This window comes from Cetorhinus maximus, chromosome 23, assembly GCF_964194155.1.
Source record: "Cetorhinus maximus chromosome 23, sCetMax3.hap1.1, whole genome shotgun sequence".
Taxonomy (NCBI): domain Eukaryota; kingdom Metazoa; phylum Chordata; class Chondrichthyes; order Lamniformes; family Cetorhinidae; genus Cetorhinus; species Cetorhinus maximus.
Window position 1 is genome coordinate 25,530,649 of NC_135901.1, and position 25,214 is coordinate 25,555,862.

At 47.4% G+C, this 25,214-nt stretch overlaps 2 protein-coding genes across 4 annotated transcripts; one reads left to right on the forward strand and one right to left on the reverse strand.

Moving 5' to 3' along the window:
- Nucleotides 1-2,660: 2,660 nt before the first annotated feature.
- LOC144697117 (uncharacterized) lies at nucleotides 2,661-14,487 on the reverse strand. 3 transcript variants are annotated; one of them, XR_013580303.1, is made up of 2 exons: nucleotides 14,363-14,447; nucleotides 2,661-3,756 (listed from the first exon to the last, which is right to left on the reverse strand). XR_013580303.1 is itself a non-coding variant. In XM_078568946.1 (2 exons), the coding sequence occupies exon 2, from the start codon at nucleotides 13,019-13,021 to the stop codon at nucleotides 12,176-12,178; it is 846 nt and encodes a 281-aa protein (XP_078425072.1). In that variant the 5' UTR covers nucleotides 13,022-13,712; nucleotides 14,411-14,487; the 3' UTR covers nucleotides 10,694-12,175. The 3 variants fall into 3 exon arrangements, 2 of the variants coding, with proteins under 2 accessions (XP_078425072.1, XP_078425071.1); XM_078568946.1 differs by lacking the exon at nucleotides 2,661-3,756 and adding an exon at nucleotides 10,694-13,712 and having other exon boundaries at nucleotides 14,411-14,487; XM_078568945.1 differs by lacking the exon at nucleotides 2,661-3,756 and adding an exon at nucleotides 10,694-13,712 and having other exon boundaries at nucleotides 14,363-14,466.
- A 226-nt stretch (nucleotides 14,488-14,713) lies between these two features.
- On the forward strand, nucleotides 14,714-20,337 carry LOC144697627 (uncharacterized). The gene is made up of 2 exons (XM_078569659.1): nucleotides 14,714-14,796; nucleotides 18,218-20,337. Exon 2 carries the CDS (start codon nucleotides 18,565-18,567, stop codon nucleotides 19,339-19,341), a length of 777 nt encoding a protein of 258 aa, XP_078425785.1. The 5' UTR covers nucleotides 14,714-14,796; nucleotides 18,218-18,564; the 3' UTR covers nucleotides 19,342-20,337.
- Nucleotides 20,338-25,214: the final 4,877 nt, after the last annotated feature.

Below are 25,214 nucleotides of genomic sequence, written 5' to 3' on the forward strand. Positions count from 1 at the left end.
TCATCAATGTGAACTTGCCGGTGGGTCTGCAGGTGGGATGACTGAATGAATCCCTTCCCATACACGGAGCAGGTGAATGGCCTCTCCCCACTGTGACTGCGTTGATGCATTTCCAGCAGGGATGGGTAATTGAATCCCTTCCCACAGTCCCCACATTTCCACGGTTTCTCCATGGTATGGGTGTCCTCGTATCTCTCCAGGTTGGTCGGTCAGTTGAAGCCTCGTCCACACACAGAGCATATGTACAGATCTCTCCACTGTGAACAGTGTAATGTTTTTTCAGGCTGTGTAACTGGTTAAAGCTCTTTCCCACAGTCAGTGCACTGGAAAACTGTCACTCGGGTGTGTGGGTGTCTCGGTGCTTTTCCAGTCACACTGATAGTTGAATTCTTCTCCCACAGACAGAACAGACAAACATTTCTCCTTCCACCTTTTAAATGCTCGAAGGCCGTTGATATTCAAGTCCTGATGAATCGAGTGGCTCTGTCAGATCTTGATCTGATGTTTGGTTTGAGTTTCCCATTAGCAAGTCCTCTCCTCCTAATCCTCTGTAAATAGAGTTGACAGAGTCAGTTACAATTGTTCAAAATCTGGATAAGTGTCAAATCAGCTTTGTATTAAACACAGTGTGTTGTGTCTTTTTAAAAGCACGAAGACAAGTTAGTTCCTTTTGACATGCTCTTTTTGTTCTTTCACAACAGCCAGTTTGTGCACAGCAAGATCCCCACAAACAGTAAGACAAATGACCAATTAATCCAGATTTTTTTTTTGGTGGTGTTAGTTAAAACACGAATGTTGGTTCCACTGCACCAGGAGAACTCCCCTGTGGACAGTATGTGGAGTTGTTGAGATCTCCTGAGTTGAGTGGAGCTGATTGAGCTGCTGGACCTGCAGTGTACCTTGAAGAACCTCTGTCTGGGATCTTTCCTCTTAATTCGCTGACTGCCAGTCGAAGTTGTTTCTGCAGCAAAATAGGTAACTTTGAATATCAATTTCAATTTAATCTTTGGAGCAAAATCGACAACTTTTAATCAGCTGTAAAACAGAAAGAAAGTTCTTGTGTTCATTTAGCACCTTTCAGATCCTCAGAACATCCCAAAGGGATTCACAGTCAATGATACATTTTGGAAGGAAGAATGAGGAGAGGCAGAATAAACTAAATGGTACAATTTTAAACAGAGTGCAGGAACAAGAACACCCTGTATGTAGAGAAATCTTTGGAGGTAGCAGGACTATTTGATAAAGCTTTAATAAAGCACAAATGATCCTGTTTTCATTGAAATAGGCTCAGAGTACAAAAGCAAGGAAGCTATAGTAAACTTTTATTAAACCACTGGTGAGACCTCAGCTGGATATTATGACCAATTCTGGGCACCGCAATTTAGAAAGGACGTCACTATCTCAGAGAAGGTGCAGGAGAGATTCAACAGAATGATACCAAGCCTGAAGGATTTCAGTTCTGTGGAGGGACTGGATAAGTTGGGATTTCCCTCCTTGGAGCAAGGAGATTAGGGAGAAATTTAATGGTGGTGTTCAAAATGCTGAGAGGTTTCGACAGGTAGATAGGAACAAAATGTTTCCACTGTAGGAGAGTCAGTTAGCTCTGGAATTCCTTCCCTAAACATCTCCACCTCACTTTCCTCCTTTAAGATATTCCTTAAATCCTACCTCTTTGACGAAGTTTTTGGTCTCATCTGTTAATCCTTACATGGCTCATTGTCAAATGGTGATTGATAACTCTCCTGTGAAATGCTTTGGGGTGTTTCACAATGTTAAAGGTGCTACATAAATACAAGCTGTGGATGTGAGAGTCATACTGGATTATGAATTATAAATTGTACAAACATTAAAAAAGGAAAAGAGGATTTAAATCTGTCTGGTCTTTGATTACCTCTGCTCCAGATCCAAACAAATGTATTAAACAACAATACTGAAGCAGTCACTGTCCAAATGCAGCAAGACCTGGGCAATATCCAGGCTTTGGCTGACAAGTGGCAAACAACATTCGTGCCTCACAAGTGCAGGACAATGACCATATCCAACAAGAGAGAATCTAACCATCGCCCCTTGACATACAATGGCATTACCATCACTGAATCCCCCACTATCAACATCCTGGAGGCTACCATTGACCAGAAACTGAACTGGACAAGCCATATAAATACTGTGGCTACAAGAGCAGTCAGAGGTTAGAGATCCTGGGGCGATTAGCTCACCTCCTGACTCCCCAAAGGTGTCCACCATCTGCAAGGCACAAGTCAGGAGTGTGATGGAATGCTCTCTGCTTGTCTGGGTGAGTGCAGCTCCAACAACACTCAAGAAACTTGACACCATCCATGTCAAAGCAGCCTGCTTGATTGGCACCCCATCCACAAACATTCGCTCCCTCCACCACTGACGAACAGTGCCAGCAGTGTGTACCATCTCCAAGATGCACTGCAGAAACTTGCCAAGGCTCCTTAGACAGCACCTTCCAAACCCATGACTGCTACTATTTAGAAGGACAAGGGCAGCAGATACATGGGAACACCACCAAATGGAAGTTCTCCTCCAAGGCACTCACCATCTTGATTTGGAAATATATCACCGTTCCTTCGCTGTCACTGGGTCAAAATCCTAGATCTCCCTCCCTAACAGCACTGGGTGTACCTACGCCACCACCACCTCAAGGGCAATGAGGGACGGGCAACAAATGGTGGTCTAGCCAGTGACGCCCACATCCCATAAATGAATAAAAAAAGGGTATGGTGGCACAAAAATAAAATGCTGGAAATCTGAATTTAAAAACAAACAGAAAATGCTGACATCCAGAGGTATCTACTTTTATTTCAGGGAATAGTGGGACTTGGTTCCAGTGGGACTGAACCCCTGGTTCCAGTGGGACTAGACCCTGGTCTCCATGGGACTGAAACCTCAGTCACCAGCTCTTGTTTGCCTAAAATCCCTACCCCTGCATTGCGATTGTTTTTGACCGAGTGGGCCCCGGACTTTTGTGCTTCAGTTTTTTGTTACCCTCCCTGTTCTGAAAGGGCTTTTGCCCCTCAAATCCCCACGCTGCCAGAGAAAACCAATGTTTCAATCGGAGATCCGCTGCTTTGATGGTGTGTGTCTGTACCCAGAATGCACAGCAGGACAGAAAGCCTGCCACTCAGTCTGGAGAGGGAACTCTCCTTGGTCATGTGCAGCGTTGTTTGTATTTTTCCACAAGTGGATAAGGGGTTTGTACGGAGGTCCCAGTGGTGTAGTTTGGCTGCGCCGGGGCCTTCCCTGTCCTGAACCTGTTCAGCAAGGACCACTCTCATCGTGGCAGTTCAAAGCCATTCAGCAGATTGGGCTTGTCACGAGGAACCTGTCAGTGACTTTCTGTGGTTCCATTGCTTGATCCAAAGGATGTCTGCTGGTCAATCTTGCTCAGGAAGGGTGCTCCATATGGGGCAGCGAGATGGACGGTGGGCAGTAGGTTGGTTGAACAGGTCACCATGGAGTGGTTAGTGAGGAGCAGTACAGATGGCTTCAACCAGCTTGTGGGTTTTAGTCAGTTGGCGGATATGTGGCGGAGTGATGTTTATGAGGACAGGAAGCCAGGGGAGGGGTGTTGAGTGGAGAGTTCCAGTTATGATTTGCATTGACAGTGAGATAACAGCAAACAACAATATAAACCTCTAATAACAGCCTCCACCGCTTCCCTCCGAGCCGGATCACAACAAAAACCTGAGAGCAGAGGCAGTCCCAAAATCCAGGAGAGGCAGAGAGTGTCTGTAAATGTAGGAGAAATGGACATTGGTCAGGGAGCATCTGCATTGAGTCTTATTGAGGGTTTGGTGCCTCCAGCTGGTGTTTCTGAATCCTCCCCGTCCACCTCCCAGGGTTTCCTCCCTTCCCACAGATCAGATTCCTCATTGATTTGAGCCCAAAGTGTAACCTCTTATTTATTGTCCCCCCTCCCCCATCCTCTGATGTGAACCATCCACCACTCGCTGACCCAGGCTGGCGGCCGTTAATCTGGGCCTGTTCCCAGGAGGGAGAAGCCCCGCAGCTGTAAACCAGGAGCTGACAATTATTCCTCAGGGTTTGCGGATCCACAAAGTGTTTCCAAATCCTCCCCATCCAGCCGCCAGCTCCATCGCTCCCTCCCCCCGGGCCTGTCACCGCGGGGTAAACACGGGGCCTGGGGCCTAACCTAGAAGTTGATCCAGTTCTCAGTCCAGCCGCGGTTTCCAATCCTACCGTGCTCACAATCTCCTCCCGCCTCCCGAACAGTCCGCTCCTCCTCACTCTGTCACCATGACTGACACTGAGCATGCTCAGAGCGCACACCCACACTGCACCTGCGCATTGGGAATGGGCTCACCGGCCTCCGCCATCTTGGGAGAGGAAGGCGGGTCTTGTTCAGGGAGCTGGGCGCATGGGTGGCCATCTTGGTGAGGGAATGGGAACTGAGGGCGGGGCTTCCTCCATGGTCATGTTGGGGTTTATTTAAATCTAACAGCTTTTCTTTAATTAAAAAAACCCAGGAAATTTGGTGAAAAGCAGAAAAACCCCAGCTATCACCATGACTTTGTCATTCTCTTACTCACCAGCAAGGCCATCTCTCTTTGCTTCCTTGTGTCCCTCACATTCCCTGTCCTTCTGTATCCACTCAGAAAAACTCTCCCTAAGTCACTTACAGCAACTCTTTCAAACTCACAATGGTCTCGCCATTGGCCATCTATTCGTCACAATACTTCTACAACTGGTGATCTGCTCAAGCCACTCCCACAACCTCTGAAGCCTTTGCCCTCAGTTAAACCCAGACTCTCTCCTACCCCTTATCACTCTCCCATCTTTTCTTCTTCAAGGCCAAGGAACACAGAACATACAAGCAAAACACTGTGGACGCTGGAAATCTGAAATAAAAACAGAAAGTGCTGGAAAAACTCAGCAGGTCTGACGGCATCTTTTTAAAAATTCATTCATGGGATGTGAGCTTCGCTGGCTGGGCCAGCATTTATTGCCCATCCCTAGTTGCCCTTGAGATGGTGCTGGTCAGCTGCCTCCTTGAACCACTGCAGTCCATGTGGTATAGGTACAGCCACATTGCTGTTAGGAAGGGAGATCCAGGATTTTGACCCAGCAACAGTGAAGGAATGATATATTTCCAAGTCACGATGGTGAGTGACTTGGAGGGGAGCATCCAGGTGGTGGTGTTCTTATCTGTCTGCTGCTCTTTGTTCTTCCAGATGGTAGTGGTCTAGGCTTTGGAAGGTGCTCTCTAAGGAACCTTGGTGAGTTCCTGCAGTGCATCTTGTAGATGGTACACACTGCTGCTTCTGTGCGTCTCTGCTGGAGGGAGTAAATGTTTGTGGATGTGGAGTCAATCAAGCGGGCCACTTTGTCCTGGATGGTGTCAAGCTCCATGAGTGTTGTGGGAGCTGCACTCATCCAGGCAAGTGGGGAGTATTCCATCACACTCTTGACTTGTGCCTTTAGATGGTGGACAAGCTTTGGGGAGTCTGGAGGTGGGTTACTCATCGCACGATTCCTAGCCTCTGACCTGCTCTTGCCGCCACGGTATTTATATGGCTAGTCCAGTTCAGTTCCTGGTCAATGGTCACCCCCAGGGTGTTGATAGTGGGGGATTCAGTTATAGTAATGCCATTAAACATGCCATTGAACATCAAGGGGCGATGGTTGGATTCTCTCTTGTTGGAGATGGTCATTGCCTGACACTGGTGTGGCACGAATGTTACTTGCCACTTGTCAGCCCAAGCCTGGATATTGTCCAGGTCTTGCTGCATTTGGACATGGACTGCTTCAGTATCTGAGGAGTTGCAAATGGTGCTGAACATCGTGCAATCATCAGCGAACATCCCCAATTCTGACCTTATGATGGAAGAAAGGTCATTGATGAAGCAGCTGAAGATGGTTGGGCCGAGGACGCTCCCCCGAGGAACTCCTGCGGTGATGTCCTGGAGCTGAATGACTGACCTCCAACAAGCGCAGCCATCTTCCTTTGTGCTAGGTATGACTCCAACCAGTGAAGAGTTTTCCCCCCGATTCCCATTGACTCGTTTTTCTCGGGCTCCTTGATGCCACACTCGGTCAAACGCTGCCTTGATGTCAAGGTCAGTCACTCTCACCTCACTTCTGGAGTTCAGCTCTTTTGTCCATGTTTGAACCAAGACTGTAATGAGGTCAGGAGCTGGGTGGCCCTGGCGGAACCCAAACTGAGCGTCAGTGAGCAGGTTATTGCTCAGCAAGTGCTGCTTGATAACACTGTTGATAACCCCTTCCATTACTTTACTGATGATCGAGAGTAGGCTGATGGGGTGGTAATTGGCCCGGTTGCAAGAAATGATGTAGGGTCAGATGATGTAGAATCTGTGTGGGTAGAGTTGGGGAACCGCAAAGGTGAAAAAACCATAATGGGAGTTATGTACAGGCCTCCGAACAGTAGTCAGGATGTGGGGCACAAGATACACCAGGAGATAGAAAAGGTGTGTAAGAAAGGCAAGGTTACAGTGATCATGGGGGATTTCAATATGCAGGTAGAATGGGAAAATCAGGTTGGTAGTGGATCCCAAGAAAAGGAATTTGTGGAATGTCTACGAGATGGTTTTTTGGAGCAGCTTGTGGTGGAGCCCACTAGGGAACAGGCAATTCTAGATTTAGTGATGTGTAATGAGGCAGATTTGATAAGGGAGCTTAAGGTGAAGGAACCCTTAGGGGGAAGTGACCATAATATGATAGAATTTGCCCTGCAATTTGAGAGGAAAAAGCTGGAATCAGATGTAACGGTATTACAGTTGAATAAAGGCAACTACAGAGGCATGAGGGAGGAGCTGGCCAGAATTGACTGAGAGATGAGCCTAGCAGGAAAGACAGTGGAACAGCAATGGCAGGAGTTTCTGGGAGTAATTTGGGAGACACAGCAAAAATTCATCCCTAGGAAGAAGAAGCATACTAAAGGGAGGACGAGGCAACCATGGCTGACAAGGGAAGTCAGGGACAGGATAAAAGCTAAAGAGAAAGCATACAATGCGACGAAGAGCAGTGGGAAACCAGGGGATTGGGAAGCCTACAAAGACCAACAGAGAACAACTAAAAAAATAAGGAGGGAGAAGATTAAATATGAGGGTAAACTAGCCAGTAATATAAAAGAAGATTGAAAGAGTTTTTTTATATAAAGGGTAAGAGAGAGGCAAAAGTGGACATTGGGCTGCTGGAAAATGACACTGGAGGAGTAGTAGTGGGGAACAAAGAAATGGCAGAGGAACTGAATAGTTACTTTGCGTCAGTCTTCACAGCGGAAGAAACGAGTGACATCCCCAAAGTTCAAGAGAGTCGGGGGGCAGAGGTGAGTATGGTGGCCATTACCAAGGAGAAGGTGCTAGGTAAACTGAAAGGTCTGAAGGTGGATAAATCACCTGGACCAGATGGGTTACACCCCAGAGTTCTGAAGGAGATAGCTGAAGAGATAGTGGAGGCCTTAGTTGTGATCTTTCAGGAATCACTGGAGTCAGGGAGGGTCCCGGAGAACTGGAAAATCGCTAATGTAACCCCCCTGTTTAAGAAGGGAGTGAGGCAAAAGACGGGAAATTACAGGCCGATTAGCCTGACCTCGGTCGTTGGTAAGATTTTAGAGTCCATTACTGAGGATGAGATTTCAGAATACTTGGAAGTGCATGGTAAAATTGGGCAAAGTCGGCATGGTTTCATCAAGGGGAGGTCATGCCTGACAAATATGTTAGAATTCTTTGAGGAGGTAACGAGTAGGTTAGATGGATGTTATCTACTTGGACTTCCAGAAGGCCTTTGACAAGGTGCTGCACAGGAGGCTGCTCAGTAAGATAAGAGCCCATGGTGTTAGAGGCAAGGTACTAGCATGGATAGAAGATTGGCTGTCTGGCAGGAGGCAGAGAGTGAGGATAAGGGGGTCTTTCTCAGGATGGCGGCTGGTGACTAGTGGAGTTCCACAGGGGTCAGTGTTGGGACCACAACTTTTCACTTTATACATTAATGATCTAGATGAAGGAACTGAGGGCATCCTGGCTAAGTTTGCAGATGATACAAAGATAGGTGGAGGGACAGGTTATATTCAGGAGGCAGGGAGGCTGCAGAAGGATTTGGACAGGTTAGGAGAATGGGCAAAGAAGTGGCAGATGGAATACAACGTGGGGAAGTGTGAAGTCATGCACTTTGGTAGGAAGAATAGAGGCATAGACTATTTTCTAAATGGGGAGACAATTCAGAAGTCTGGAGTGCAAAGGGACTTGGGAGTCCTAGTCCAGGATTCTCTTAAGGTTAACTTGCAGGTTGAGTCGGTAGTTAGGAAGGCAAATGCAATGTTGGCATTTATTTCGAGAGGACTAGAATATAAAAGCAGGGATGTGCTGCTGAGGCTTTATAAGGCTCTGGTCAGACCACATTTAGAATATTGTGAGCAATTTTGGGCCCCGTATCTCAGGAAGGATGTGCTGGCCCTGGAGAGGGTCCAGATGAGGTTCATGAGAACGATCCCAGGAATGAAAGGCTTAACATATGAGGAACGTTTGAGGACTGTGGGTCTATACTTGATGGAGTTTAGAAGGATGAGGGGGGATCTGATTGAAACTTACAGAATACTGAAAGGCCTGGATAGAGTGGACATGGGGAAGATGTTTCCATTAGTAGGAAAGACTAGGACCCGAGGGCACAGCCTCAGAGTAAAGGGAAGACCTTTTAGAACAGAGATGAGGAGAAACCTCTTTAGCCAGAGAGTGGTGAATCTATGGAATTCATTGCCACAGAAGGCAGTGGAGGCCAGGTCATTGAGTGTATTTAAGACCGAGAAACATAGGTTCTTGATTGGTAAGGGTATCAAAGGTTACGGGGAGAAGGCGGGAGAATGGGTTTGAGAAACTTATCAGCCATGATTAAATGGCAGAGCAGACTTGATGGACCGAATGGTCTAATTTCTGCTCCTATGTCTTATGTTCTTATGGTTGGATTTGACCTGCTTTTTGTGTACAGGACATACCTGGGCAATTTTCCACATAGCTGGGTAGATGCCAGTATTGTAGCTGTACTGGAGCAGCTTGGCTAGGGGCGTGGCAAGTTTTGTGGAGAGAGAAACAGAGTTCAAGATTTGAGTCAGTATGACTCTTCTTCAGAGCTCACTCCCCCATCACGACTGTGCTGCCCTTTACCCCGACCATCCCCAAGTCCCACTCATGCATCACGACTGTGCTGCCCTTTACCCCGACCGTCCCCAAGTCCCACTCACGCATCACGACTGTGCTGCCCTTTACCCCGACCGTCCCCAAGTCCCACTCACGCATCACGACTGTGCTGCCCTTTACCCCGACCGTCCCCAAGTCCCACTCACGCATCACGACTGTGCTGCCCTTTACCCCGACCGTCCCCAAGTCCCACTCACGGATCACGACTGTGCTGCCCTTTACCCCGTCCATCCCCAAGTCCCACTCACACATCACGACCGTGCTGCCCTTTACCCCGACCATCCCCAAGTCCCACTCATGCATCATGACTGTGCTGCCCTTTACCCCGACCATCCCCAAGTCCCACTCATGCATCACGACTGTGCTGCCCTTTACCCCGACCATCCCCAAGTCCCACTCATGCATCACGACTGTGCTGCCCTTTACCCCGACCATCCCCAAGTCCCACTCACGCATCACGACCGTGCTGCCCTTTACCCCGACCGTCCCCAAGTCCCACTCACGCATCACGACCGTGCTGCCCTTTACCCCGACCATCCCCAAGTCCCACTCACGCATCATGACTGTGCTGCCCTTTACGCTGACTGTCCCCAAGTCCCACTCATGCATCACGACTGTGCTGCCCTTTACCCCGACCATCCCCAAGTCCCACTCACGCATCACGACTGTGCTGCCCTTTACCCCGACCATCCCCAAGTCCCACTCCCCCAGCATGACTGTGCTCACCGACCTACAAAGGCTCCAGCTCCACCAGTGCCTCCATTTTCAAATTCTAATCTCCTGTTCAAATCCCTTCAGTTCCACACCCCCTCCCTATGTCTGTAACATTTTCCAGCCGGACAACCCTCAGAGAGCTCTGCATCCCACCAACTCTGGCCTCTTACACATCCCTCACTCTCTCCGTCCCATTGGCCATGCCTTCAGTCATCGGCCTTAACCCTGGACTTCCTTCCCTATCCCTCTCTGCCGGTCCACAGCTCTCCCCCTTTAAGAGTCTCTTAAACACGTATATCTTTTACCAAGCCTTTAGTCAGCCCCCTTAATATCCTCTTCTTTGGCTCTGTGTCAGGTTTTGTCTGATTTGTCAGTTTATGCTTCTGAGATTCACCATGAGACACTCTCCTACCCTAAAGGTGTGATGTAAAGGAAAGTTATTTTTCAATCACATTGTGACAGACTGGAGAAGCCAGGGTTAAAATAACATCTGAGGAAATGGAGTGAGGTCACAGATCAGCCATGACCTCAAGGAAGGAGAGAACAGGCTCGAGTGGGTAAATGACCTTCTCCTGTCCCTAATAAACTTGGACTCAAACACCAGCTGATAAATGGAAAGTCATGGGAGAACTGGGGAGAAGACACTTCAGCAGAAACCAGCACTGGAGCAGAGTTAGAGAGGGGGAGAAGTCTAGGCAGAAACTACACAGGAACTGGAGTAGGTCATTCAGTCCTTCAAGCCTGCTCTGTCATTCAATTAGGCTGCTCTGGCTGATCAATTGGTTTCTCATGAAGATTTATTTGATTTATATCCAGAATATTAAGCTCCAGCCCAGTGATAAGGGAAATTAACATCAGCAGAAACAACCCCCAACTGTCAGAATACGAACATACGAATTAGGAGTAGGATTAGGTCATTCAGCCCCTTGAACTTGCTCCACCATTCAACAGGATCATGACTGATCAGAATGTGCCCTCAACTCCATTTCCCTGCCTACCCCTGATAACCTTTGAATCCCTTGTCAGTCAAGAATCTATCAAACTCAGCTTTAAAAATATTCAATGGCCCTGCCTCCACCACTTTCTGGGGAAGAGAGTTTCACAGACTTATGACCCTCTGAGAGAAAAAGAATTCTCTTCATCTCCACCTTAAATGAGAGACCTCTTATTTTTAAACTGCGTGCGCTAGTTCTAGCCTCTACACAATCAACATCCACCCTGTCAAGTCCGCTCAGGATTTTATGTTTCAATAAGATCACCTTTCATTCTTCTCAATTCCAGTGGATACTGGCCCAACCTGTCCAACCTTTCCTCATAACATAATCTCCTCCCATCCCCGGAATCAGCTGAGTGAACCTTCTCTGAACTGCTTCAAACGCAATTGTACCCTTTCTTACATAAGGAGACCAAAACTGTAGACAGTATTCTAGATGTGGTCTCATGAAAACCCTGTAGCAAAACATCCCTGAGCAATAAATGACAATATTCCATTTGCCTTCCTAATCACTTACTGTACCTGCATACTAACCTTTCCTGATTCATGTACCAGGACACCCAGATCCCTCTGTACCTTTGAGTTCTGTAATTTCTCCACATTTCAATAAAATGCTGCTTTTTTATTCCTCCTCCAAAGTGGACAAGTTCACATTTTCCCACATTATACTCCATCTGCCAAATCTTTTGCCCATTCACTTAACCTGTCTATATCCCTTTGCAGACTCCTTATGATGATTAACAACTTACTTTCCAACCTATCTTTGCATCATCAGCAAATTTAGCAACCATACATTTGATCCCGTCATCCAAGTCATTAATATAAATTGTAAATAGTTGAGGCCCCGATGCTGATCTCTGTGGCACACCACAGGTTACATCTTGTCAACTCAAAAATGACCCACTTATCCCTATTCTCTGTTTCCTGTTAGCCAACCAATCTCTATCCAAGCTAATATGTCACCCCAACATGATGAGCTCTTATTTTGCGTCGTAACCTTTGATATGGTACCTGTCAATTCCCTTCTGGAAATCTAAATACACCACATCCACAGGTTCTCCTTTATCTACATTGCTTGTTACTTCCTCAAATACCTCCAATAAATTAGTCAAACATGATTTCCTTTGCACAAAACCATGTTGACCCTGCCTGATTGCATTGAGATTATCGAAGTGCCCCACTCCAGCCTCCTTGACAACAGAATTCTCTTGGTTCAATCCTGGATGTGATGAACAGCAGCAATAACAGCAGAATATTACCCTTGCAGTCACTTGTGAACTCGCTGGTGTCTCAGCAGATTGGATGACTGAGCAAATGTCTTCCCACATGTGGAGCAGGTGAATGACCTCTCTCTAGTGTGAACCTGCTGGTGTCTCAGCAGGTGGGATGACTGAGTGAATCTCTTCCCACATGTGGAGCAGGTGAATGACCTCTCTCCTGTGTGAATTTGCTGGTGTCTCAGCAGGTCCTTTGTGCTCTTAAAGCTCTTCTCACAGTCAGGACATTTAAAAGGTCTGTGATCAGTGTGAACAAGTTGATGTACAGTGAGCTGGGATGGCTGAGTGAACCCCTTCCCACACATGGAGCAAGTGAACGGTCTCTCCCCAGTGTGAATTCGCTCATGTATCAGAAGGTGGGGTGAATTAGTGAACCCCTTCCCACACACAGAGCAAATGAATGGCCTCTCGCCGGTGTGAACTCGCTGGTGTCTCAGACGCTGGGATGAATGGGTGAATCCTATTCCACACACGGAGCAAGTGAATGGCCTCTCTCCTGTGTGAATTCGCTGATGTGTCACTAGATCCTGTTTGCTTTTAAAGCTCTTCTCACAGTCAGAACATTGAAATGGTCTATTATCAGAGTGAACGCGTTGGTGTGTCAGCAGGTGGGATAAAAGTCTGAATCTCTTCTCACACAGGGGGCAGATGAATGGTTTCTCCTCAGTGTGAGTGCGTTGATGGGCTTGTAAATCATTTTCACTTTTAAAACACTTCCAACAGTGAGAACATTGAAAAGGTCGCTGATCAGAGTGAACAAGTTGGTGTCTCAGAAGGTGGGATGATTGAGTGAATCCCTTCCCACACACAGAGCAGAGGAAAGGCCTCACCCCCATGTGAGTGTGTTGGTGTCTCTGCAGGTCCTTTGTGCTTTTAAAGCTCTTCTCACAGGCAGAACATTGAAAAGGTCTCTGATCAGAGTGAATCTGCTGGTGAATCAGGAGGTTTGATAAAGCATTACATCCATTCCCACATTTGAGGCAGGTCAATGGCCTCTCGCCAGTATGAACATGGCATGTATCGAGACTGGATGAGAGAGCAAATCCCTTCTCATGCTCAGAGCAGGTGAATGGCCTCTCTCTGGTGTGACTGTGTTGATGAATATCCAATTCAGATGGGTAACTGAATCCCTTCCCACAGTCCCCAAATTTCCACAGTTTCTCTGTGGTGTGGGTATCCTCATGTGTCTCCAGGTTGGATGATCAGTTGAAACCCTCTTTGCAAAGAATACGTGTATGGTTTCTACTCACTGTCAATGGTGTGAAGATTTTTTAGGCTGTGTAACTGGTTATAGCTCTTTCTGCAGTCAATACACTGGAACACACACACTCTGGTTGGTGTGTCTCACTGCTTTTCCAGTCACACAGATGTTTGAAATCTTTTCCCACAGAAAGAATAGACAAACATTTCTCCTTCCACATTCAAAGGCCGGTGTGATTTAGGTCCTTATGAATGGTGTGACTTTTAAATCTTGGATCTGAAGATTGATTTGAGTTTCCTGTCTGTAAATATTCCACTTCTAATATCCTGTAAAATGTGATTACAAAAGTCATCACTGTCAGTGCAGGTTAGAAATTCAGAACATGCAATTCTAGTTTCGATGGAACATTTTTTCCTCTCTTGTTCCTCCAAAGCTGTAAATCCCCGTCCCACACACTCTCCCTCCTCCCTGGGCTGAAATCCAAACCCATCTCACCATCTCCACCATTTCTTTCCTCCACTCCCAGTTTTCTCCCTCCCCCTCCTCTGCCTGGGTTCAGTTCTCCAGCTCCTGTCTGCAGACTGACAATAAAATCAATGAGTCTTATTGGGGGTTTGGGGCCTCCAGCGGGTGTTTCTGAATCCTCCCCGTCCACCTCCCAGGGTTTCCTTCCTTCCCACAGATCAGATTCCTCATTGATTTGAGCCCAAAGTGTAACCTCTTATTTATTGTCCCCCCCTCCCCCATCCTCTGATGTGAACCATCCTCCACTCGCTGACCCAGGATGGCGGCCGTTAACCTGGGCCTGTTCCCGGGAGGGAGAAGCCCCGCAGCTGCAAACCAGGAGCTGACAATTATTCCTCAGGGTTTGCGGATCCACAAAGTGTTTCCAAATCCTCCCCTTCCAGCCGCCGGCTCCATCGCTCCCTCCCCCCGGGCCTGTCACCGCGGGGTAAACACGGGGCCTGGGGCCTACCCCAGAAGTTGATCCAGTTCCCAGTCCAGCCGCGGTTTCCATTCCTACCCTGTGCTCACAATCTCCTCCCACCTCCCGAACCGTCCGCTCCTCCTCACTCTGTCACCATGACTGACACTGAGCATGCTCAGAGCGCACACCCACACTGCACCTGCGCACTGGGAGCCGGGCTCACCGGCCGTCGCCATCTTGGGAGAGGAAAGCGAGTCTGTTCAGGGAGCCGGGCGTATGGGCGGCCACCTTAGTGAGGGAGAAATGTGAGGGCGGGGCTTCCTCCCCGGCGACGGGCCCGGGTTACCCGGGCAACCGGCCGCCGCCATCTTATGCTGAGGGTTTTCCATCCGGGTCTTTAGTGAAGGAATGGACAATGAGCTGGAGTCAGTTTGAAAACTGTTCAGAGGAAGGTCTGAAATCAGATTTACATCCAGATACCTGTAAGGACAATAAAGTTTACATCAATTATGTGTTTAAAATGAAATCAGAATGCTGGAAATACTCAGTTCTGAAGAAGAATCATATTGGATTGGAAATGTTAAATCAGTTTCTCTCTCTTCACAGAAGCTGCCAAACCTGCTGAGGATTTCCAGAACTTTCTGTTTTTATTTCAGATTTCCAGCATCCACTGTATTTTACTAAAATTATTATGTTTCTTTGAAATTTTGTTGCACAACTTAATTACGAGCATAATAATTGTTACCATTTAAATGTACAAATCAGTGATATTTATCTGTGTAACTTGGTTGTTCAGGAACAATGTCAGAAATCACTTCACAGAAAATATAGTGGAAATTTGGAATTCTGCTGAAATTTCGTCAGTTGGAAATTTTAAAAATACTGAGATTACTGGACATTTCTGAAGCAAGGGTATCAAGGCAAATAAATTGATTTAACATGGAAATCAAGGATCTACATACTGGAGCTCAATGTCTGAGGTTGGACTGATTCTGGTTTTGTTTCAAAGGTGGTGTAGGTTTCCCGTCTGTTCTGTAGATTATCTCCACGCCCATGGGTAATTTTCTCGAGGTGAGATGCAGGAACGATGGAGAAGAGGGTTGGTGTAATGACACAGCCTTGTCTGATCACAGTCTTCACTGAGATAGGGTCTGTGGTGATTTCGTTGATGATGATCATGGCTTTCACGTCATCGTGGAGTAGGCGGAGGATGGTGACAAATTTCTGTGGGCAGGCAAATTTGAGGCAGATACTGCATAAAACTTCATGTTTGACCGTGTAAAGGGCTTTTGTAAGGTTGAAAAAGGCCAAGCACAGAGGTTGGTGCTGTTCCTTGGATTTTTCTTGGGTTTGCCGCACAGTGAAGATCGTGTCTGTGGTGCCTCTCGATGAGGAAAACCGCACTGTGAGTCTGGAAGGAGCTCTTTGGCCACTAAGAGAAGGTGATTGAGGAGGACCATTGCAATGATTTTCCCTGTGCAGGCAGCAGGAAAACTCCTCTGTAATTACCACATTCGGACTTGCCTCCCCTCTTGAATAGAGTCACAATCAGAGTGTCCCAGAGATCCTCCAGCATGCATCCCATCCCAATGAGGAATGTGAGGTTGTGCAGCTGGGCCAGGAGTGTAACACCGCCGTGTTTCAGAATTTCAGCATGGATTCCATCTGCGCCAGAGGCCGTGTTGTCTTTCAGCTGTTGAATGGGTTTATCACTCTTGCTCCCGACCGTGGTAGCATCGAGATTGAGCCGGGCAGGGTATTGAGGAATGGAGATGAGGATATTCAAGTGGAAGACAGAGTCTCGGTTGAGGAGTTCTTCAAAATGTTCTGTCCAGTGATCCCTGTCCTTGATGAGCTCCCCTCCATCTTGGCTCACAGTGGTTTGGGCCGCAGAGTGCTCGAGTCATAGATTGTCTTGACAGCGCTGAAGAAACCATGCATGTTGTTGATGTCTGTGAGTTGTTGGATCTCCCATACACTTTATACCCACCGTTTGTTATTTATCTTGTTTACCACATATTTCCCCACCCCCCACCCCATTGATAAAGAGCAACAGTGAAATCCTGGAAAATATGGACCATTTTCTTTATCTTGGGAGCTCCCTCTCGCTGAAGGCTGACATAGACAACAAAATTCATCATCGCCTCCAATGTGCCAGTTCAGCCTTCAGCAGAATGATGAACAGACTATTTGAGGACCAGAATGTCAAACCCAAAACTCAGGTCCTGGTTTACCGGGCAGCAATGATCCCCGTGCTCCTAAAGGCTTCAGAGACTTGGTCAACCTAGAGCAGGCGCCTCAAAGCACTGGGGAAATACCACCAGCGGTGCATTTGCAAGATCCTCCAAATCCAGTAGCAACAAGGTTGTCCAACAGCAGCATCTTCTCCCAAGCCAACTCGCCCAGCATTGAGGGGCTGATCACTCAAAACCAGCTCTGCTGGGCGGGACATGTCGTTCGTATGTCTGACACCGAATCAACTGCACTACTTGGAACTCAGTCACAGACACTCAGGAGGTCAGTGGAAACACTGCAGAGATCTCCTCAAAGCACCCCCTGAAGAGATCAGTTGTCCCCACCAACTTATGGAAGACCCTGGATTGTCACCAGTCGAAATGGAGAACGGTCATTCAGGAAGGCACATGACCGAGACTTGGTCAGGAACACGCAGAGGTGAAGTCGAGATGTCTCAGGGGGCGCACAAACCTCCAAACAACCCATCTACCCAACCCTTCAACCCCGCATATGACAGAGTCTACAGATCACACATTGGATTTATCATCCACCTCAGAACCCATCAAACCAGAGTGGAAACATGTCATCCTTGATCCAGAGGAACTGCCAAAGGAAGAGGGAATCAGGGCAGATCAGAGAGGGAGGCTCCCTTTCCGGTGACAGGCCCAGGTTACGCAGACCACCAGTGCCATTTGAGCGCGGAAGGTGGGCCTTTTTTTTTATATTCATTTACTGGATGTGGGCTTCGCTGGCTGCGCCAGCATTTATTGCCCATCCCTAGTTGCCCTTGAAAAGGTGGTGGTGAGCTGCCTTCTTGAACCGCTGCAGCCCATGTGGTGTAGGTACACCCACAGTGCTGTTAGGGAGGGAGTTCCAGGATTTTGACCCAGCGACAGTGAAGGAACGGCGATATATTTCCAAGTCAGGTTGATTAGTTACTTGGAGGAGAACCCCCAGGTGGTGGTGTTCCCATGTGTCTGCTGCCCTTGTTCTTCTAGGTCGTAGTGGTCATGGGTTTGGAAGGTGTTGTCTAAGGAGCCTTGGTGAATTCCTGCAGTGCATCTTGTAGATGGTACATACTGCTGCTACTGTGCATCAGTGGTGGAGGGAGTGAATGTTTGTGGATGTGGTGCCAATCAAATGGGCTGCCTTTCTCTGAATGGTGTCAAGCTTCTTGAGTATTGTGGGGAGCTCATCCAGGCAAGTGGGGAGTGTTCCATCACCCTCCTAACTTGTGCCTTGTAGATGGTGGACAGGCTTTGGGGAGTCAGGAGGTGAGTTACTCATGGCATGACTCCTAGCCTCTGACCTGCTCTTGTAGCTACAGTATTTATTTGGCTAGCCCAGACAGCAGGGTGCATGTGTGGCCATCTTGGTGGGCGGGCAGGGGATTGGTCATCGGGTGGGTAGGGCTTCAGGGTCCCAGTGACCAGGAGAGAACATGATTGACTCATCAATTTTATTCTCAGTCTGCACCTGGGAGCTGAAGAACTGAACCCAGCCACAGGAGAGGGAGGGAGAAAGCTGGGAGTGGAGGACAGAACTTTAACTGAAATCTGCACAGGAGAGAGCTGGGAATTTACAACTTTTAGGGAAAGCATAGAAAATTGTCTGTTCTGAATTTCTATCCTGGACTGATGTGATGACTTTTGTTAACTCTTTTTGCAGGATGTTGTTAGCTGAAGATTGGCAGACAGAAAAAAAAAATCATCACGTCAAGATCTAACAGAGTCACTTGATTCACCTGGACCTGAATATTATCGGCCTTTGAATGTGCACAGAGAAAAGCTTGCCTATTCTGCCTGTGGGAAAAAATGTCAAACATCAGTGTGACTGGAAAAGCACCGAGACACACATCCGAGTGAGAGTGTTCCAGTGAACTGACTGTGGAAAAAGTTTTAACCAGTTACACACCCTGAAAATACATTGCACCATTCACAGTGAGGAGAGACTGTACACGTGTTCTGTGTGTGCACAAGGCTTCAACAGATTGTCCAACCTGGAAAGACAAAGACATGAACACCGTGGAGAAACCGTGGAAATGTGGGGACTGTGGGAAGGGATTCAATTATCCATCCCGTCTGGAATACCATCGACGCAGCCACATTGGGGTTGGCGCCACAGAGAGACCATGGAAATGTCAGGATTGTGGGAAGGGATTCAATTACCCGTCTGAATTAGATATTCATCGACGCATTCATACTGGGGAGAAGCCTTTCACGTGTTCAGAGTGTGGGAAGGGATTCACTAGTTCTTCCAATCTACTGAAACACCAGCGAGTTCACACTGGGGAGAGGCCATTCACCTGCTCCGAGTGTGGGAAGGGGTTCTCTGATATATCCACTCTGCTGAAACACCAGCGAGTTCACACTGATGAGAAACCTTTTAAATGTCCAGATTGTGAAAAATGGTATAAAAGTTCCAGGGCACTGATGCGCCATCAGCAAGTTCACACTGACGAGAGACCGTTCAGGTGCTCTCACTGTGGGGCTGGGTTCAGGCGATCACCTCAACTCACTGCACACCAACGAGTTCACACTGGAGAGAGACCGTTCATCTGCTCCGAGTGTGGGAAGGGATTCACTCATTCATCCAACCTCCTGAGACACCGGCAAGTTCACACTGACTTGAGCAGATTTAAATGTTCTGATTGCGAGGAGATCTTTAAAAGCAGCATTGATCTTCTGAGACACCAGTGCACTCACACTGGAGTGGGGCCGTTCATCTGCTCCACGTGGGGGAAGGATTCTCTCAGGCATTCACCCTGCTGCAACACCAGCGAGCTCACATAGGGGAGAGACCATTCACCTGCTTCGAGTGTGGGAAAAGATTCACTGATTCATTCCGCCTGTTTCCCTGGTTCAGAGCTCCTAGACACGGAACAGAAGGCGTCTTTACAACTGTGTTTAGAGTCATGAAGAACAACGGTGAATGCTGGAAAAGTGCTGTCAAATCAGAGATTGGTGTAAAACTGTGATCTGTTCCTGACTGAAAGTGAAACGGCAGGTTTAAGTTTCCAGTCTGAAAATGACCGTGGTAATTACATGAACATAAGAATTAAGAGTTGGCCATTCACCCCCTCGAGGCTCCAATGATAGGGCCCTTAAATCTGGTTCCTAGAACAAAAGCACCTGGAACAATGGAATGTCGCAGTCTGAATCCATCAGGACAGCTCATGGATCTGGGGGATAATATTCACTGTTTTACATTCAGGTCTGGGGGATAATGCTCACTGTTTTGTATTCGGGTCCGGGAGATAATGTTCACTGTTTTATATTCGAGTCTGGAGGATAATGTTCACTGTTTTACATTTGGTTCTGGGGGATAATGCTCACAGTTTTATATTCGGGTCTGGGGATAATGTTCACTGTTTTGTATTCGGGTCCGGGGGATAATGTTCACTGTTTTATATTCGAGTCTGGGGGATAATGTTCACTGTTTTACATTCGAGTCTGGAGGATAATGTTCACTGTTTTATATTCGAGTCTGGAGGTTAACGTTCACTGTTTTATATTCGGGTCTGGGGGATAATGTTCACCGTTTTATATTCAGGTTGGGGGATAATGTTCACTGTTTTATATTCGGGTCTGGGGATAATGTTCACTGTTTTATACTCGGGTCTGGGGGATAATGTTCACTATCTTATATTCGAGTCTGGAGGATAATGTTCACTGTTTTATATTCGGGTCCGGGGGATAATGTTCACTGTTTTATATTCGAGTCTGGAGGATAATGTTCAATGTTTTATATTCAGTTCTTGGGGATAATGTTCACTGTTTTATATTCAGGTCTTGTTCACTGTTTTATATTGAGCTTTGGAGATTATTAGATGGGGTTGATTCTGACTCTCGGTGAATGCTGGACTGTCACAGCCGCCATTAAAGGCCCTCATGTTAGGTCAGTGACTGAGTTTTCTCTGGGCTGGAGAATCAGGGTGGGGGTAAAGTTCCTCAGGGACAGTGATGGGTTGGAATGGTGACAAAATAAACCCAAACTCCACCAGGTAATGTGATCACTATGAAACTGTCACAAACGACTGCAGCACGTGTTGGAAAACTTTGGAGAATATTTTATCTGAATCTTTGATCAATTTTGTTTGATTAAATATTATAACTGACGAGTTGGATTGCTGGTTATTTTCTAAAGGCAGCTCAGGACCATCAGTCTATATTGGGGTCTGTGGGGGATAATGTTCACTGTTTTATATTCGGGGTGGCATAGTGATATTGTTGCTGGACTAGTAATGCAGAGACCCAGGATAATACTCTGGGGACTACGGCAGATGGCAGAATTGGAATTTCAATAAAAATCTGGAACTAAAAGTCTAATGGTGACCATGAAACCATTGTTTATTGTTGTAAAAATCCATCTGGTTCACTAATGTCCTTTAGGGAAGTAAATCTGTCGCCCTTTCCTGGACTGGCCTAAACGTGACTCTAGATCCACAGCAATGTGGTTGACTATTAAATGGTCGAGCAAGCCATTCAGTTGTATCAGACTGCATGGTGTTGTGTGGCAAAAGCACCGTGCTAAATGGGATAGATTTCAAACAGATCCAGCAACTCAAGACTGGGCATCCATGAGGCGCTGTGGGCCATCAGCAGCAGCAGAATTGTACTCGAACACAATCCGTAACCTCATGGCCCGGCATATCCCCCACTCTACCATTACCATCAAGCAATGGGAATCTACCCTGGTTCAATGAAGAGTGCAGGAGGGCGTGCCAGGAGCAGCACCAGTTATACCTTAAAATGAGGTGTCAGCCTGGTGAAGCTATAACAGAGGACTGCTTGCGTGTCAAATAGCATAAGCAGCAAGTAATAGAGCTAAGCGATCCCACAACCAATGGATCAGATCTAAGCTCTGCAGTCCTGCCACATCCAGTCGTGAATGATGGTGGACAATTAAACAACTCACCTGGAGAGGAGGCTCCACAAATATCCCCATCCTCAATGCTGGAGGGGCCCAGAACATAAGTGCAAAAGATAAGGCTGAAGCATTTTCAGCCAGAAGTGCCGAGTGGATGATCCATCTCGGCCTCCTCTGGAGGTCCGCAGCACCACAGATGCCAGTCTTCAGCCGATTCAATTCACTCCACGTGATGTTAGGAAATGGCTGAAGGCACTGGATACTGCAAAGGCTATGGGCCCTGACAATAGTCTGGCAGTAGGACAAAAGACTTGTGCTCCAGAACTTGCCGCGCCCCTAGCCAAGCTGTTCCAGTACAGCTACAACACTGGCATCTACCCGGCTATGTGGAACATTTCCCAGGTTCGTCCTGTGCACACAAAGCAGGACAAATCCAATCCAGCCAATTACCGCCCCATCAGTCCACTCTCAATCATCAGTAAAGTGATGGAAGGGGTCATCAACAATGCTATCAAGCGGCACTTTTTTAGCAATAACCTGCTCACTGACGCCCAGTTTGGCTTCCACCAGGGGCTCCCAGTCCCTGAACTCATTACAGCCTTGGTTCAAACATGGACAAAAGAGTTGAACTTCCGAGGTGAGGTGAGAGTGACTGCCCTTGACATCAAGGCCGCACTTGACCGAGTGTGGTATCAAGGAGCCCAAGCAAAACTGGAGTCAAGAGGAATCGGGGAAAACTCTCTGCTGGTTGGAGTCATACCTAGCAGAAAGGAAGGTGCTTGTGGTTGTTGGAGGTCAATCATCTCAGTTCAAGGACATCTCTGCAGGAGTTCCTCAGGGTAGTGTCCTAGGCCCAACCATCTTCAGCTGCTTCATCAATGACCTTTCTTCCATCATAAGGTCAGAAGTGGGGATGTTCGCTGACAATTGCATAATGTTCAGCACCATTCACGACTTCTCAGATACTGAAGCAGTCCATGTCCAAATGCAGCAAAACCTGGACAATATCCGGGCTTGGGCAGACAAGTGGCAAATAACGTTCGCACAACACAAGTGCCGGGCTCCAAGAAAAGAGAATCTAACCATCGCCGCTTGACATTCAATGGCATTACCATCACTGAATTCCCCACTGTCAACACCCTGTGGGGTTACCATTGATCAGAAACTGAACTGGACTAGTCATATAAATACTGTGGCTGCAAGAGCAGGTCAGAGGCTATGAATCTTGCGACAAGTAACTCACCTCCTGACTCCCCAGAGCCTGTCCACCATCTACATGGCACAAGTCAGGAGTGTGATAGAATATTCTCCACTTGCCTGGATGAGTGTAGCTCCAACAACACTCAAGAAGCTTGACACCATCCAGGACAAAGCAGTCCGCTTGATTGGCACCACATCCACAAACATTCACTCCCTCCACTACCGATGCACAGTAGCAGCAGTGTGTACCATCTACAAGATGCACTGCAGGAATTCACCAAGGCTCCTCAGACAGCACCTTCCAAACCTATGACCACTATGCTCTAGAAAGACAAGGGCAACAGATAGATGGAAATACCACCACCTGGAAGTTCCCCCCCCCAAGTCACTCACCATCCTGACTTGGAAATATATCACCGTTTCTTCACTGTTGCTGGGTCATAATCCTGGAACTCCCTTCCAAACAACACCGTGGCTGTACCTGCACCATATGGGCTGCAGTGATTCAAGAAGGCAGCTCACCACCACGTTCTCAAGGGCAATTAGGGATGGGCAATAAATGCTGGCCTATCAGTGATGCCCGCATCCCATGAATGAATAAAAAAAATGTCGGGCCCGGCAATTTCCAATGTGAAATTGTCAAAAGGATGTAGATTCCATGTGAGATCGGGTTGTTAAACGGACACTGTCTGTGCAACGTAACAGGATATTGTTTCAGAAACAAGTATTTCTGTAGATGCTTTTGGTGAGAAAGCGGGGAGGGTTGGGTAGAACAAACGAGAAGGCCAGTGATAGGTTAGAGGGCTGGAGAGATTAAATAACAAAGATGTCATGGAACAAAAGGCAATGGGAGTGGTAATGGTTGTATTAAAGGAACAAAGCACTGTAAGTTTTACTGTCAGAATACAGGACAAAAGACTGGTTCTGTTTTGAAGAAGAGTCATATTGGACTCGAAACATTAACTCTGTTTCTCGCTCCACAGAGGCTGCCTGACCTGCTGAGTTTTTCCACACTTTCTGTTTTTAGTTCAATGAACCATTAATATCTCCTCAGCAAAAGCAAAATACTGCAGATACTGGAAATCTGAAATACAAACAGAAAATGCTGGAAAAACTGAGCAGGCCAGCAGCACCTGTGGAGAGAAAAGCAGAGTTAACATTTTGAGTCCATATGACTTCTTCAGAGCTAAAGGAAGGTAGAAATGTGATGAAATTTATACTGTTTAGTGGGGGAGGGGGTGGGTGTGTGGTGGAGCAGGTGAAGCTGGATAGAAGGCCAGTGATAGGTGAGGGCAAAGGAGAAATTGACAAAGGTGTCATGAACAAAAAGACATCGGGAGTGTTAATGGAAGTGGTAAGGGCCAAAAAAGGTGCTGATAGTGGAATAAAGATAACAAAGCAAAATGTGATAATAGCAGAACAAGGGTAAGCACTCTGAAAAGAACAACATGGAACAAGTAACAGGTAGCCCTTTTGGGGGTAGGGTGGTGGGAGGGGGCAGTGGTTGTGGATAAAGGATGGAAAAAGGGCTAAAAAGGGGATAAAACAATGAATAAAAATGAAAATAAGTGGATAAAAAATAAAAATACATTTAAAAAAGGGGGATTAAGAAAGGGTGAAGATAGAGGAGAGAGTTCATGGTCTGAAGTTGTTGATCTCAGTGTTAAGTCCAGAAGGCTGTAAGGTGCCTAATCAGAAGATACGGTGTTGTTCCTCCAGTTTGCAGTGGGCTTCACTGGACATTGCAGCAGGCCAAGGATGGGCATTTGGGCATGAGAGCAGGATGATGTGTTGAAATGGAAAGTGACAGGAAGTTCTGGGTCATGCTTGCGGACAGATCGAAGGTGTTCCGCAAAGCGGTCACCCAGTCTGTATTCGGTCTCCCCAGTGTAGAGGAGACCGCATTGGGAGCAGTGAATGCAGTAGACCAAATTGGAGGAGGTGCAAGTGAAGTGCTGCTTTGGGCCCTTAGACAGCGAGGAGGGAGAAGGTAAACGGGCAGGTGTTGCACCTTCTGCGATAGCATCGGAGGGTGCTGTGGGAGGGGGATGAGGTGTGGGGGTGATGGAGGAGTGTACCAGGGTGTCCCAGAGAGAATGGTCTCAACAGAATGTCGATGAGGGGGGGCGGGGGGGCGGTGGGGGGTGAAGGGAAGATGTGTTTGGTGGTGGCATCATGCTGGAGTTATGGAAATGGTGGAGGATGATCTTTTGAATGTGGAGGCTGGTGGGGTGAAAAGTGAGGACCAAGGGGGACCCTATCGTGGTTCTGGGAGGGAGGGGAAGGTGTGAGGGCAGAGGTGCCGGAGATGGGTCAGAAATGGTTGAGGGCCCTGTCAATCACAGATGGAGGGAAACCGTGGTTAATGAAGAAGGGAGATATGTCAGAAGCACCATTTGGAAAGTGGCATCATTGGAACAGATGCAACGGAGGTGAAGGAACTAATTGAATGGGATGGAGTCCTTACAGGAAGCAGGGTGTGAGGGGTTGTAGTCGAGGTAGCTGTGGGAGTCGGTGGACTTGTAGTGAATATTGGTGGACAGTCTATCACCAGAAACGGAGATAGAGAGGTCAAGGAAGGGAAGGGAAGTGTCAG